Source organism: Aureobasidium namibiae (genome assembly GCF_000721765.1).
Source record: "Aureobasidium namibiae CBS 147.97 unplaced genomic scaffold scaffold_7, whole genome shotgun sequence".
Taxonomy (NCBI): Eukaryota; Fungi; Ascomycota; class Dothideomycetes; order Dothideales; family Saccotheciaceae; genus Aureobasidium; species Aureobasidium namibiae.
The window spans coordinates 892892-906578 of NW_013581202.1; the positions used below are offsets into that span (position 1 = coordinate 892892).

The 13687-nt window shown below is 50.3% G+C and overlaps 7 protein-coding genes across 7 annotated transcripts; 3 read left to right on the forward strand and 4 right to left on the reverse strand.

The window, feature by feature from the left end:
- Positions 1-824: 824 nt before the first annotated feature.
- On the forward strand, positions 825-1797 carry M436DRAFT_45536 (putative glucan 1,3-beta-glucosidase; the record flags this gene model as incomplete). Its single annotated transcript, XM_013572600.1, has 2 exons — positions 825-1515; positions 1571-1797. 2 exons carry the CDS (start codon positions 825-827, stop codon positions 1795-1797), a joined length of 918 nt encoding a protein of 305 aa, XP_013428054.1.
- Positions 1798-2173: 376 nt separating this feature from the next.
- M436DRAFT_44936 (uncharacterized protein) lies at positions 2174-2986 on the reverse strand (the record flags this gene model as incomplete). The annotated part of the gene is made up of 2 exons (XM_013572492.1): positions 2174-2877; positions 2932-2986. 2 exons carry the CDS (start codon positions 2984-2986, stop codon positions 2174-2176), a joined length of 759 nt encoding a protein of 252 aa, XP_013427946.1.
- Positions 2987-3688: 702 nt separating this feature from the next.
- On the reverse strand, positions 3689-4542 carry M436DRAFT_63350 (uncharacterized protein; the record flags this gene model as incomplete). Its single annotated transcript, XM_013572689.1, has 4 exons — positions 3689-3904; positions 4016-4261; positions 4324-4371; positions 4420-4542. The coding sequence occupies 4 exons, from the start codon at positions 4540-4542 to the stop codon at positions 3689-3691; spliced, it is 633 nt and encodes a 210-aa protein (XP_013428143.1).
- A 612-nt stretch (positions 4543-5154) lies between these two features.
- On the reverse strand, positions 5155-6186 carry M436DRAFT_17766 (uncharacterized protein; the record flags this gene model as incomplete). Its single annotated transcript, XM_013572394.1, has 1 exon — positions 5155-6186. A coding segment is annotated over one exon (1032 nt), but the record flags the coding sequence as incomplete, so codon positions are not given.
- Positions 6187-7390: 1204 nt separating this feature from the next.
- M436DRAFT_45523 (ammonium transporter) lies at positions 7391-9195 on the forward strand (the record flags this gene model as incomplete). Its single annotated transcript, XM_013572596.1, has 6 exons — positions 7391-7507; positions 7561-7625; positions 7679-7933; positions 7986-8660; positions 8710-8953; positions 9004-9195. 6 exons carry the CDS (start codon positions 7391-7393, stop codon positions 9193-9195), a joined length of 1548 nt encoding a protein of 515 aa, XP_013428050.1.
- A 335-nt stretch (positions 9196-9530) lies between these two features.
- Positions 9531-11254, reverse strand: M436DRAFT_72400 (general substrate transporter; the record flags this gene model as incomplete). The annotated part of the gene is made up of 4 exons (XM_013572773.1): positions 9531-9731; positions 9799-10686; positions 10743-11044; positions 11098-11254. 4 exons carry the CDS (start codon positions 11252-11254, stop codon positions 9531-9533), a joined length of 1548 nt encoding a protein of 515 aa, XP_013428227.1.
- A 498-nt stretch (positions 11255-11752) lies between these two features.
- On the forward strand, positions 11753-12864 carry M436DRAFT_45742 (uncharacterized protein; the record flags this gene model as incomplete). Its single annotated transcript, XM_013572632.1, has 4 exons — positions 11753-12021; positions 12070-12530; positions 12579-12661; positions 12718-12864. The coding sequence occupies 4 exons, from the start codon at positions 11753-11755 to the stop codon at positions 12862-12864; spliced, it is 960 nt and encodes a 319-aa protein (XP_013428086.1).
- Positions 12865-13687: the final 823 nt, after the last annotated feature.

The window sequence follows — 13687 nt, forward strand, 5'->3', positions numbered from 1 at the left end:
CTTGTACTCCTGTAGGCATTACTATGTGGAGTGGCTTTACTTCAGAATTTTCTTGAATGAGCCTTTTTTCTTTTACTAGAGATTTTCAAAAATGAATAAATCAATTCTACACTACAAACTTGCCTTACAATCTCTCTCGCTTCGTGGTTGTAAAGATCGTCGATCTGTATTCGCTAATCTCCTGGCATCAAACGCCTTCGGCCTTGCCGTAGCTGAGAGCACTCAACGTACGACCACCAGCAACTTCCACGTTATCCAGCGGATAGACAAGTAGAACTCCACATATTAATCTGCTCACAGACTAGGATGAGAATTGACGGAAGGGTCTGTGTCGACTTGCAGCAGATCCGAGGTCCCGATACGAGATGGTATGGGGGAGGAATATATTGATGCTTGAGTTTAATTCCTGGGGGCAAGAAATGGTATACAACCGTGTCGTACAGCAAGTCAGCCACTTGGAGCCGCCTTGTGCGATGGAATTATTCCCAGGCGTCATGCACATGCATGTTTGCGATGCAGCAATCCAGAAAGTAGCATCAAAGAATGCTTGGCTGCGGTAAGTGATTGGTGCCTTCCCAACTTGTAGTAAATGGTACTGCCGGTCTTTCTTAGATGGCTTTCTTTGTCTGTTTGCTTGCTTCTGACATCTCATTCTCGTCATCTCATCTACAATTCCTGCTGTTGACCTCTTGTCACTCCTTGGTGTCCCTTCTTCTTACGCGGCGGGTGCGAGATCTGCTCCTTATAATCCACCTTCCATCAATTCATCCCTTTGCTTCGACATATCTGTATACCTCGACTATCGCAAAACACGAAACACGAACATGCGCAGAACAACTCTCATCACCGGCCTGTTCCTAGCCTTCTCTCCTCTTCTCGTTTCAGCTGCAGGCACTTTGGGCTTCGCATTGGGTGACAAGAAGGCCGATGGATCCTGCAAGTTCCACGAAGACTACGAAGCCGACTTCGATGCCATCAAGAGCAACTCAGGCAGCACCATCGTACGCATCTACGCCGCCAGCGACTGCAACACAGCTTCGCAGATCTTGCCCGCCGCAAGAACCAAGGGATTCAAGGTGATTCTTGGTGTCTGGCCTGACGTGGATTCGAGTCTTCAAGCCGACAAACAGGCTTTGCAAATCTACGTTCCTCAGTACGTCGATCAGGTCTACGGTGTGACGGTCGGTTCGGAGACACTCTACCGCAAGACCTTTACTGGCCCTCAGCTTTTGGAAAAGATCAATGATGTCAGATCGGTGCTGCCTCAAGGTATCAAGGTTGGCACGGCAGACAGCTGGAACAAGTTCGCTGATGGCACGGCCGATGCTGTGGTCAAAGGAGGAGTCGACTTCTTGCTTGCTAATGGCTTTGCATACTGGCAAGCATCGCCCATCTCCAACGCCACTTATACTTTCTTTGATGATACTCAACAAGCTCTTGGTCACATTCAGAGTGTCTCGGGATCTCTCAATACTATCGAGTTCTGGGTCGGCGAGACTGGCTGGCCTACCGATGGTGAGTATCTAATGTTCATTGCTATGATGTGTAGATGATATTGACCTGCTCGCAGGAGGCTCCAACTACGGCGCCGCCATTGCAGGCACCAAGAACGCACAAACCTACTTTGAAGATGCCGTGTGTGGCATGTTGTCATGGGGCGTCAACGTCTTTGTGTTTGAGGCATTCGACGAGCCCTGGAAGCCCCACGCCATCGGTGATAGCGGATCTAGTGGTGACGAGACTCACTGGGGTGTCATGAACGTCGACCGCAGCACAAAGTTCCCGCTGACCTGCTAGTTGCGCTTGATGGCTGAGACGTGTGGTACAATGACTTGATGACAGCACTATGAGTTTTTGCGGTATTGCTTTCTTTTCCTGAGCTTTCGAAAGGGCGGCTGTCGTATTCAGCTTACATGCAAATCCTATGTTCCCTTCTCCTATGCTTTTCCGTGAACGCCTTACGCCTTGCTTCTATGCCTGAGAGAAAAATGTGTTCCTGTGTCCAGACCAGAATCTTTGTGCCGATAAACTGCATGCATACTTTGATGCAGGCCGTTGATGACTTCGGCTACGTGCGAGTAGCAGGCATGCGGTGATTGATGTCGAGTTGCTTTGCGGCGACGCGTGAAGCGGCGAGGACTTGTTCAGCAGTATCGAGACACACCGAAAGACCTCAATCATCGAAACCGCCAAACTCCTCATCCTCGTCTTCCTCGTCATCGTCAACCTCTTCATCAGCCTCACTCAACTCCTCATCATCATCCTCGTCCTCGATACCCAACCACACCTTGACCCTACCATCATCCAACGCCTCATCCACCTTCTTCCTCACACTCTTCAACACAGCCTTTTGCCCAAACTCGACCAACGGCTGCATCAGCTCCTCATACGGCGCCTTTTCACCTCCAACCTTTTCCAACTCATCCACATAGACATCCACGACGTGATATTTCAATCCAGTGGGTACTTTTGCATCTCTAGGATTCAGCGGGATTTCTCTCAGCAGGTCCAAGTATTCTTTTGTGGTGACCTCGTCTTTCCAGTGACTCTTTGCGCAGTAGGCGAATCCAGCATTGACGTAGCTGCGGATCAGGAAGAGGAATTTGTCCATTCGCAGGGAATCGATGCCTGTGTATTCTCTGGCGATTGTGGTCCAGAAGGCGCGCATGTAGCCGATGAAATTCGTGCGTGTGGACAGTAGTGAGACTAGTGCTGACAGGTCGAGGGCGAGACGTCGTTGGGGTGCTGGTTTGTCGCAGGACCACATGCAGTAGAAGAGGCCTTTCCAGAGTTTTAGGAAGTCGAGTTGGCTGAAGGGGGTGGAGCGGGAGAGGAAGGTGCGGAGGGAGGCTACGGCTTTGTCGCGGACTTGACGGTCTGTGAGGGATGTCAGCAAGGGACGGATAGGAGGGGAAAGAGGTAGCAGTATACCATTGTGGACTAGTTGCTTGATGAAAGGGTTGTTGGGCGCTGCTGACTGCGCCATCTTTGCTGTGGGTTGATGTGTGGTGGATTGATAGCTGTAGAGTGGCGATATCGGACGAAAGAGGTAAACTCGGTGTTATATCGTCTAGAGGCCTGAGTATACGGCGTTGAGTATATTCGAGTATGCTTGCTTGTCGCAAAAAGTGGTTTCAACTCGAAAAGTGCTTGGCAAAGAAAAAAAGTCGATGGAGAGAGTCGCGCCCAAGGGTTTGCTTCGCGCGGCTTTGATCCGCGATCCGGACGCGATCTATCTGGGGTTCGTTTGGAATGGAAGAGCAAATGATGGCATCAGCTGTGATGGCATCAAGTCATCGTAGATATCAACATCACGTATGCTAGATCAAGAAACATCAACAACTAGAGGACGTCTTGCACATTCGGGCCTGCAAGGCAAGAGCAGAGGGTCAAAGAGAATTCAAAAACATACTTCTGGATTCAGCACTCTGTGTTCTGAAAAAAAAAAAGGTCACAGAGCGACTATTGAACTATCTAGCTATATAAAGGTAACAAAGTGTTCCCGCAGAGCGCTGTCGTCGAGCGATCTCTCCATAGATACGATTCTGTTTCTAAAGATTACTGTGCATCTTCGCACGCCCTGACATCTTGCAATCGAGATTGAAACCACATTCTTCCCCCCGCCCTCAGCCCATCAGGTATCCCTCTGATCACGCCTGTTCACCACGCAAGTACACGGTCTGTTTGTTCATGAGCATTGAGCATTCTTCTCGGCCGCCTTCTTGGCCTTGATTTTTTCGAGCATATCCATTATATCTTGGATCATGTCGATAATATTTTGGCCCACATCCTTCGTTTGCTGAGACTTTGACTGAGTATCAGCTTGGGATTTGTCCATGGCGGAGGTAGTCGCCCTCGTATCGGCGCACTGGGGTCTGATGGCGTTCGTGTGAGTTGCTTGCCACTGCAACGTGTGGTCCAGGCACTGTCCGATCGTCATTGGACGTGTACCACCCGGAAGATTATACTGCAAGGGTTAGCGATGGATATGGTGAGCATGGTTGACTATACTTACGACGGGCTGTTGCAAGGGTTGTTGAGAAGGCTGTTGGGAGGGCAGTTGGGAGGGCAGTTGGGAGGGCAGTCGGATAGCATCACCGAAAAGACTTCTAGACTGGAATGGTTGCATCAAGGGCTGTGAGGAGGGCTGTTCGGAGGGCATTCGGATAGTATCATGGAAAAGGCTTCGAGGCTGTTGGGAGGGCTGTTGGGAGGGCTGTTGGGAAGGCATTCGGATGGGATCACTGAAGAGGCTTCGAGGCTGGAATGGTTGCAGCTGAAGAGGTTAGTGATGGATCTGATAACGGGAGCAGAGATGCCTACAGGCTGCTGATCTTGCCGCGAAGGATGACCGAAGCCTGCAAAGGTGGACTGAGATGGTTAGTAATGAATCTGATGTAGGGTAGTGACTACACTCACGAGGGGCTGTTGTAGTGGCATAGCTCGTTGTGAGAATAGGTTATCCAGGGTCGCAGTTGAGCTTGGAGTCTGAGATTGTTCTCGGGATGATGTCGACCGAGTGGAAGAGACAGGGGAATACATGATTTGACAGCTTGATACTTAAGAGGGCCGGAAGATGAACGTGCAGGAGGTTCTGAAACCTGAGGTGGCTGACCTTTTGAACCCTTCGAGTAGGAAGAGTCATCGCAATGCCACGTGGAGTGACTCGACTAAGAACTTGCTCAAGTACCCTCACACTTAGCGAGCCTTGCCCATCACCTGCGAAGTATAGTCATAGAAGATCAGACCCCTGAGATCTCTCTAGATTGATCTAGATCGACCATGCTCCTCTTTGGAATCGTTAAGCGTATAGCTATAGGAATGCACAATAGTTTCGACAAACAAGACAGTTTCCATTGAGATGCGAAAGATTCTAGGCTCTCTTCGGATACGTCCTTTTTCCCAAAATCATTGTGCATTTCTATTTCTATGGTGAGAAGTTCGCTCTATACCTTGGTGGGAGAAGGGTGGGAATTACGAATTTTAACATACAGAGAGTACCTTTTATGCTCCTGCAGTAGGTTTTGTCCCTTTCTCAGCGTCTAGCGTACGATGACCCTCGACTGCAGAGCCCGCAACGCGCTCCTTCTCGTCGTCGTCGTCGTCCGGTTCTTCTTCATCAATATCTTGTAGGCCATCCTGTCCACTTCCCTTGCTCTTGGCGAAATCTTCGCGATGTTGGGGTACATAGGCGATGACTCTTCTCTTATCAAACCAGCGGCCGTTGAACGCCTCGGCACAGAGAACAGCTGATTCCGCATCCTTGAAGCGCACAGTGACGACTCCTTGAGGCTCGAGGTCGTAAAGGACAGTATTGGTGACTTCGCCATATTTGGATGCTTCGTCACGAATGTCGGCTTTGATGTCGAGTAGTGCGGCAGCGTCCTCTTCTAGTTCCTCAAGGGTAAACATGTGCTTGAGAACGACGATTTTGGCGTATTTTGATGGGTTTGGCGGGGGAGCAACAACACTCGGGTCGTCATCGTCCCAGTCTGCCAGGCGGGCGTTCATTTGTTTGGTCTTCTCGATGGCCAAGTAGCGATCTTGCTTGGGGCGTCTCTTCTTAATGTTCTCCACCGACACTTCCTTTTGCTCTTTCTTGTCCCCTTGGTCCTTGTTCCTGTTTGAGTAGGAGTCATCGACCAGCTCGACGTGCAGGTCGCCATCACCAGGTTTGCGGAAGTCGGTGCCGTCCAGCATAGTGATAGCCAGACTGACACTCTGGGGCTTGAAGTATATGACCTTTGCCTCGCCCTTGAAGTTGCCCTCATCGTCGGCGTACATACGAATCTTTGGCAGGTTTGTGTGGATATCCTCCTCAATGATGCCGTACTTCTTGAAAACGTCGTGGATTTCGTCGATGCTGGCGTCAAGTGGGACACCTGTCACGTAGACGGCGCTGTTGGGTCGCTCGATCTTTGATTTCTTGTCTGGCTTGTTGGCCTTCTGTTCTGCTTTGCGCTTCTTACTGTCGATTGCCGGCGCATTTTCGTCAACGTCCTTCATGGCATAAATGGAGGCTTGCTGCTGCGCGAGAGCCTCGTCGACTGAAGGGACCCATTTCTCGAATTGTGAATTCCACTCATATTCGGCGCCGTTCTCCTCTTCGAGCATCCATTTATTGCTGAGCTTATCGAACGAGACGCGTACATCGTTCTTGAATTCCTCTTCAGTCGTAGGAAATGCGACGCGCGAATCTGCCATGTTGAACGAGTGTGGGAGTGGTATAACGCGTGTCGGAGTAGCTTTTTGCGAAGTTCGCGAACGGAAGGCATCCGGCGCCGTCATTTTGTCCTGCGTCATGCGGGGGGAGCTTGGACCGCCCGGACCGGGCCCGATCGACATCTACCTCAGGCACTTCTCATGGTCAAAGTTTGTGAGGCGCATAGCTATCGACATGCACAATCTTCTCGACCAAAGACACAGTGCCCATTGAAATACGATACATTGTGGGCTCTCTTTGGTTGAATCCTTGATCAGGATACTATTTCGCCTCTCCGCAGTGAGTACGTCGCTGTGTACCTTTGTGGGAGCATGGAAATTACTGACTTTAGCACACGGGCAATACTGTACTTCCAACACTTGTTACAGTCTGGCAGATGCCGAGTATCCACAGTTCCAAATACTGGGTACTACAGCTAGGTGTGATGTAGGCCTTGTCCGCTGATGGATATCGAGCCTGTACTACGTTGTTTGGTTCGCTCTTCCATCCTGTGTCATTACCACATCCATACCACTTCCCTCGACGAGGACCAAAATTCGGCGGACCCCTTGTAATGAAATTTTCGTGTCATCTCAACCATATTATGTTCTCGAAAACAAGGCAAGTCATCACCATTGCAGATGCAGGTGGAGGAGGACAACGTCTTATCCATGTACGTGGGGATGTCAACATTCCACATCCGCTCGTCACCACGTCGACACAAGGGAATGGAAATAGATAAGTCGATGGTTTTTGTAGTGCCGCTGTTTTCAGGCTCGATGCAATAGAGCTACGCATAAGTACGGTGGATGGCTATATGCTTGAGCCGCAATTCTCTTTATTCGCTCCTTCAAGCCTACCTATCGTTTCTTTGTCACATATTCGAGAAAAATTCTTGAGACAAGAGCAAGTTCGATCATTACCTCATCTTATACCAATTTTCCGGTCTTGGCTCTGCGAGCTGTAACTTGCATGTGCGAGCTTGTACGTGTTGGATCCCTCACTTCACTCCGGACGGCAAACGATTGAGCGGCGGCGGCATCGACTTTCACAATTTGAAAAGACTCTCGGAGACGCCGTAAAAGACCACATCAAGTGCGCACTCCCGAACCTTTCGTTGCCAACGCAAGACACTGACGTCTAATGGCAGCATCGGAACCCCATTACCACCAGCCTCTCTATCTCATCATGAGTGGCACCGGCCCCGGCGAGTCGGACACCAACTATGTCCCTCTTGTCACTTACAACGGAACCAATCCCGCTGGCGGCGACTCGCTCAAGGACAACTTGAACATCTACTATGAGGTGCCTAACCAGTCGAAGCCTTTTTAGTTGAGATCGTCACTGACAATACACAGAGCGGCGATATTGGCTACATGATCATCTGCACCGCACTTGTCTTCTTGATGATTCCCGGCGTTGGGTCTGTTTATATCTGAACACACGTTGATTGCAGTACACTGATAACCGCTGCAGATTCTTCTACTCTGGCCTGGCCAGACGCAAGTCGGCCCTCTCTCTCATCTGGCTCTCCATCATGGCCACGGCTATAGTCTCGTTTCAGTGGTTCTTCTGGGGTTACTCGCTTGCCTTCTCCCACCAAGCCGGCAAGTTCATCGGTGCTCTTGACAACTTTGGCTTCATGAACGTTCTGGCTCAGCCCTCTGTGGGGAGCAACAGAATCCCTGATCTCCTGTATGCTGTATACCAGGGCATGTTCGCAGCCATTACGTGAGTCCATTGACTGCTTGACAGGACAAAGACATGACACTGACGAATACAGTGTTGCTCTTGCCGTCGGCGCTGTCGCCGAGCGCGGCCGCCTCCTTCCCTGTGTCATTTTCATGTTCATTTGGAGCACTGTCGTCTACGACGCCATCGCCTGCTGGACCTGGAACCCTTCTGGCTGGCTCTACATCCTCGGAGGCCTTGATTACGCGGGCGGTACGCCTGTGCATCTCTCGTCTGGTAGTGCTGCATTGGCATACTCTTTCGTCCTGGGCCACCGCAAAGGCCACGGCACCCACGAACTCAACTACCGCCCTCACAATGTTACTCACATTGTTATTGGCACGGTGTTCCTCTGGTTCGGCTGGTTCGGCTTCAATGCCGGTTCAGCACTGGCTGCCAACATGCGTGCTGTCATGGCTGCTGTCGTGACCAACCTCGCTGCTTCGGTCGGTGGCATCACTTGGTGTCTGCTGGACTATCGTCTTGAGCGCAAGTGGTCGACTGTTGGATTCTGCAGTGGAGTCGTGGCTGGCCTTGTCGCTATTACTCCCGGCTCTGGCTATGTTCCTGCTTGGTCGGCTGTGGTGTTTGGCGTTTGCGCTGGTATTGGATGCAACTATGCTACCAAGCTGAAGTATCTTATCAACTGCGATGATGCTTTGGACATCTTTGCTGTGCATGCTATTGGCGGTCTGATCGGAAATCTGCTCACTGGCTTGTTTGCTGCGTAAGTTTTGCTAAGAAAGAAGTGAGGATCATTCATTGACAAGTTTTAGTGATTACATTGCTCACCTCGACGGTGTCACTGTCATTCCTGGCGGCTGGCTCAACCACAACTACCGCCAGCTCGGCATTCAGTTGGCTGGCTCAGTGGCCGGAGGTAGCTACTCGTTTGTCGTCTCCTTTGTCATCCTCACCGTCATCAACTTCATCGGCAAATACCTGCCTGTCTTTGCACTGCGTGCTACCTTGGAAGAAGAAGACCTGGGTATCGATGACGTTGAGATTGGCGAGTTTGCTGTAAGTTCTGCTGATATGATTTGAACAGACCAAACTAACGAATATCACAGTACGACTACGTCGAAGTGATGCGTGATGTCCACCATGGCGACACTAGCAGTGTATCGAGCGACGGCCACGAAAAGCCCTCGACTCCCCCCAACGGCAAGCGCCTCGACCCGGGATGGGACCCTCTCAGAGGCAACTCATCCCCTCAGAACCCCGTCGCTGTCCCTGCCAACCCTGCAGGTGACTTTGTGTAAAGTTGGGAAGATATCTCGGTTCACGTCTCAACTGGATTCAGTTTTCTTTTCTTTTTTGAGGCTCTCTCTGCATGGAAGGCGCTTGTTGATGACCTTTGAGAACAAGGATTGTACTTTAGAACGGCACGTAATGAGAAGAAGATCGCTTGATTGGCAATCTATCTCTTTGCATAACCAAAGAGATCAGTGAACATGTGTGAATGCATTTGCGTGATTTACCGAACAACCGTATAGATCATCAGGTGCAAGAAGAGAGTATACGAGTAGACCAAGTTAGTCCGCCACATTCCACCCAAGCCCATCCAATAGTGACTGACATACCCTTTTGACAGTCATCAACAATCTGTGCCCGATTTGGCTTCTACCGAGACCTCAGCCATTCCAAGTTTTGCATCAAATCGTGGAGCGTGTCCGGTACCATGTTCATTGGGTTCGATACCTTGCAGCGCCACATCACCATCGCGTTCGAATAGCAAGGTCAGCTCTTCCTCGGAGAGTCCCTTCGTCTCGGGAAATGTGAGGTAGATGATTATCGTCTGTGATTGTCAGCCGTTGTCGGGTGAGAAAGCATTGTAGGTAATCATCTGGTGGATCGAAACTTACGCCAAAGATCAATATGCCGAAATAAAAGATGTAGTAGTAGAAGCCAATGTTATCAAGGGCGATAGGGTTGACGTATTGATTGACTGTCAAAGCAGCTTGGGAAACTGCAACCATGATGCCTAGTCCTTGAGCTCGTATCGCAAATGGCAGAATCTCGGTCGGGTAACTGTATAGGAGCGGGTTGTTCGCCATGTTGAAGGCAGCATCGTAAATGAACAGGAAAACGACGACGACATAGGCTGCAGGCTTGGAGTCATGCTTTGCAAACATGGCACTGGCCACGGTCAGAGGTACGTTCGCACAGATCATGCCAATGTAAGATAGGAGCCACAGCGGACGTCGACCGATCTTGCTTGCCAGAATCACTCCTGCGATGGAGCATAAGAAGTTCCAGATCTGCAGGCCACCGTTGATTCCGGTTTGAGATGCAGTGTCTGTGATGCCGACGCTGTCCAAGATCGGGGAGAAGTAGTACGAGATGACGCCTTGTCCGTTCCAGAGCGAGAGCAACGCCATGGTGATGACGATAGCCATTCGCTTGCGATTCGCTGGCTTCTTGAGAATGTCACTGCTCTTTGTTGCTCTAGCAAATTGTTCGACCTCCAGAGTGGCTTTGATGTCGTTGAGCTGCTGCTCGACGATTTCCGCGTTCAAGTCACCCTGTGCATGGTAACGTGCAAGGATACCACGGGCTTCTGTAATTCTTCCACGAGCGTACAGCCATCGCGGAGACTCGGGAAGACCACATAATACAGCTAGTACGACTATAGCTGGGGCTACTCCTTGAATAAGCGATGGAATCCGCCATGACCATGCATTGGTCATGTGTCCAGTGCCAAAAGTGATCCAGGCGGCGACGATCGATCCCAGGTACCACAACACGTTGAACTAGCTGATAATCAGACAATCGGTTGACTTTTATGTGCTGGTCTCCAATCTCTTACCGTTGAGGTCATGGTCACTCGTACGGATGGATGTGACAGCTCATAGAGCAGCGGCGGCCCAGAAACGCAAGTAAAGCTGATGCCGAGACCGACAAAGAACCGTCCAGCGACGAACATATCTGAGTTCTGTGCTGCCGTCTGAAGAACGGTCCCAATCAGACTTATCGATGATCCAAGGAGCATGCCGTATCTTCTCCCAAGGTAGTCGGAAGTTGGCGAGGCGAGAAAGGCGCCCACGAAGCCTCCAATGAAGACTACAGACGTGATGAGGCCAAGGCGAGATGCGTCTGGGTTCTCCATAGCTAGTCTAGTATCAGCAGGTGGATTATCTCGAGTAGGCGACACAAAGACTGACCCTCTTTCCATGGCTTCATCGACTGGAAACTGCCGACGACACACTCGTCGTATCCTGTCACCATTTGCGATGCCAGGATACACGCTTGCCAGCAGACGAGTTTTCGAAGACCAACGTCTTTCCACCATTTGTCGAATCGGCCATGATTTTGTTCCATCGTGACGAGGCGGGGTACTGTGAGGATATGATTTGTACTGTGGCGAGATCAAAGTCAAGTCGTTTCAAGCAGAGCCGATCAGAAGAGTCAGCAAATACATGTTATCCGCAATGTGCCAGTGCTGCATGTTATATCGTTTTCAGGTAGTCTGCAATGCGTGTGGTGTCAGGTAGGCCTTCGCTCTCAGGTCCGTGAATACTTCAATCTCGCCCGAAATCCTGCCCGAAATCTCGCGCGAATTCTCGCCCGGCATCTCGCGCGAGACCCAACATATGCACACGGTCCATGATTGGATGGCTTCTAATTCAAGCAGAGTGATTGGCCGGGCTGGTTCTATGACAAGAAGGTCAATATTTATGATATGTCTTTTTGCCGAAAGTGGTGGCCGCCGCCGGCCGAGTAGTTGTCGGAGCTCACGCCACTCATAGCGTATAAAAGAAATCGAGAAAACACTTGGAGGCTCGTCAGCATCTTGCCTTGAACCCAATCGTACCCATCATGCCCCACTTAGATTTCGAAGAACCCACAACCAAGTGGCACGAGGACCTCGTCCGCGAAGGTTTTGCAGTCATCAAGGCTGCTGTACCAGAAGACAGATGCCAATACTACATTGGGCAGATGTTTGACTGGCTCGAGCAATTCCCGTTCGGCTTTGACAGGAACGACCGTTCCACCTGGACAGAGGAGCATCTACCTTCACACATGAAGGGAGGCATGTATCACGGATACAGGGTCCAGCACGAGAGCTTCATGTGGGAAGCTAGACAGTAAGTTCGCCGATGCTCCTCTCTCGAGACCTCGCTGACATATTTCAGAGAGTCTGGAGTAATTGATGCCTTCTCCAAGATTTGGGGCACCGATGAGTTATTGGTTTCTTTTGATGGAATGAATTTCACCCTTCCCAGCGGATCTCCTCTACCGCCCACAGCGCCTTGGCCCCACATTGACCAATCGCCAAAGAAAATTGGCATGCAGTGTGTCCAGGGCATCATCAACCTTGCTCCAAATGGTCATGAAGATGGGGGATTGTTGATCATGAAAGGATCTTCCGGCCTCATGGAAGATTTCTTCAAAGCTCATCCAGAAGTTGTCGATCGTCCTACGTGGGGCTCGTCTGACTGGTTTGGGTTCGAGCAAGCAGAGTTGGGCTGGTTCAAAGAGCGCGGCTGCAAGATTCTCAAAGTCTGCGCTGATCCAGGTGATCTGATCGTCTGGGATTCGAGATGTGTACACTACAACCAAGTGCCTCAATCGCAAAATCTGAGAGCAGTGATATGTACGTTTTGTTGGGCCAGTAATAAGTCAGTCGGCTGACACAATATAGATGCATGCTACACGCCAGCTTCTTTTGCGAAGCCAGATGACCTGAGGAAGAAAGGCGAATTGTTCGATCAGAAAGTCGGAACGGTATGTTGGCATGATAGTGAGGCGATGATGTACAGCCGGGCTAACGATATTTCCAGACTCACTGGCCTCATGATAACATTTTCTCGACCTCGGAAAAAAAGCTAAGATTAGGCAAGCCTGATTTTGCCGAGAGAGATGAGCCTTTTCATCGACCCGAGGAGAGTGAGCTTGTTCAGAAGTTGGCTGGGAAAAGGCCTTATTGAAATGACATGAGCATATAGCAAAGCGTGGTATGATAGTGTGCGGCTGAGTCGTCGCTGCGCTTTCTCTGTATCATCTTCGACGAGCCATTCGAAGCAGGTGCGAAAATTGATTTGACGCGTTCAATGTTTTAAACAATTACTTGCCTCTACGTATGAGTCTTTGATCTCAGTCTATCTCTGTGGAAGTTGGCAAGAGGGAAGAAAGGAGGGACTGCCAGGCCGCCAAGCTTGTACGCCAGCTGACTAAGCGGACCTCTGCTCATCTTATATCTTGAGTGATTATTGAAGTATATAACAAGAGTGTAGTCTCATCCCAGACAAACGATTTGATTCCAATGTTCTGATTTGTTGAGAGTCAGCGTCCATGCGTTCGACTCAGCGAGCTCCAAAAGCATGCTCCCGCTGCTCGAGGAAGCGTATCAAATGCGACAAACAGATACCCTGCAAAGCCTGTACCATCCGAGGGTTGGACGATTCATGCGCGCGGGAGGTCGTTGAAGTGAGACGTATTACTGCCATGTATGTAAGGGCTTCCAACTTGGAAGATTTAGATACTTTGGTATGATCGAAAGGCTCATCTCGTTGTCTCTTCACCTTTCCTTCTCTCCTAATGGTTCCACTAACGCGGGTGTTGCCATTGCAAATGGTTCGAGATTGCAATCTACAAAGCCATCATATGAAGAGCTCGTTGCGGAGAACGAAAGCTTGAAAGCTGCGATAGCCCTCTCAGCGCGGATAGACAACACGGCCGAGAAGTCGAGACCAACAAGTGCTCACAATGTATCTCCGTCATCCACACTCGCCGATATACTCGAGATAAGGA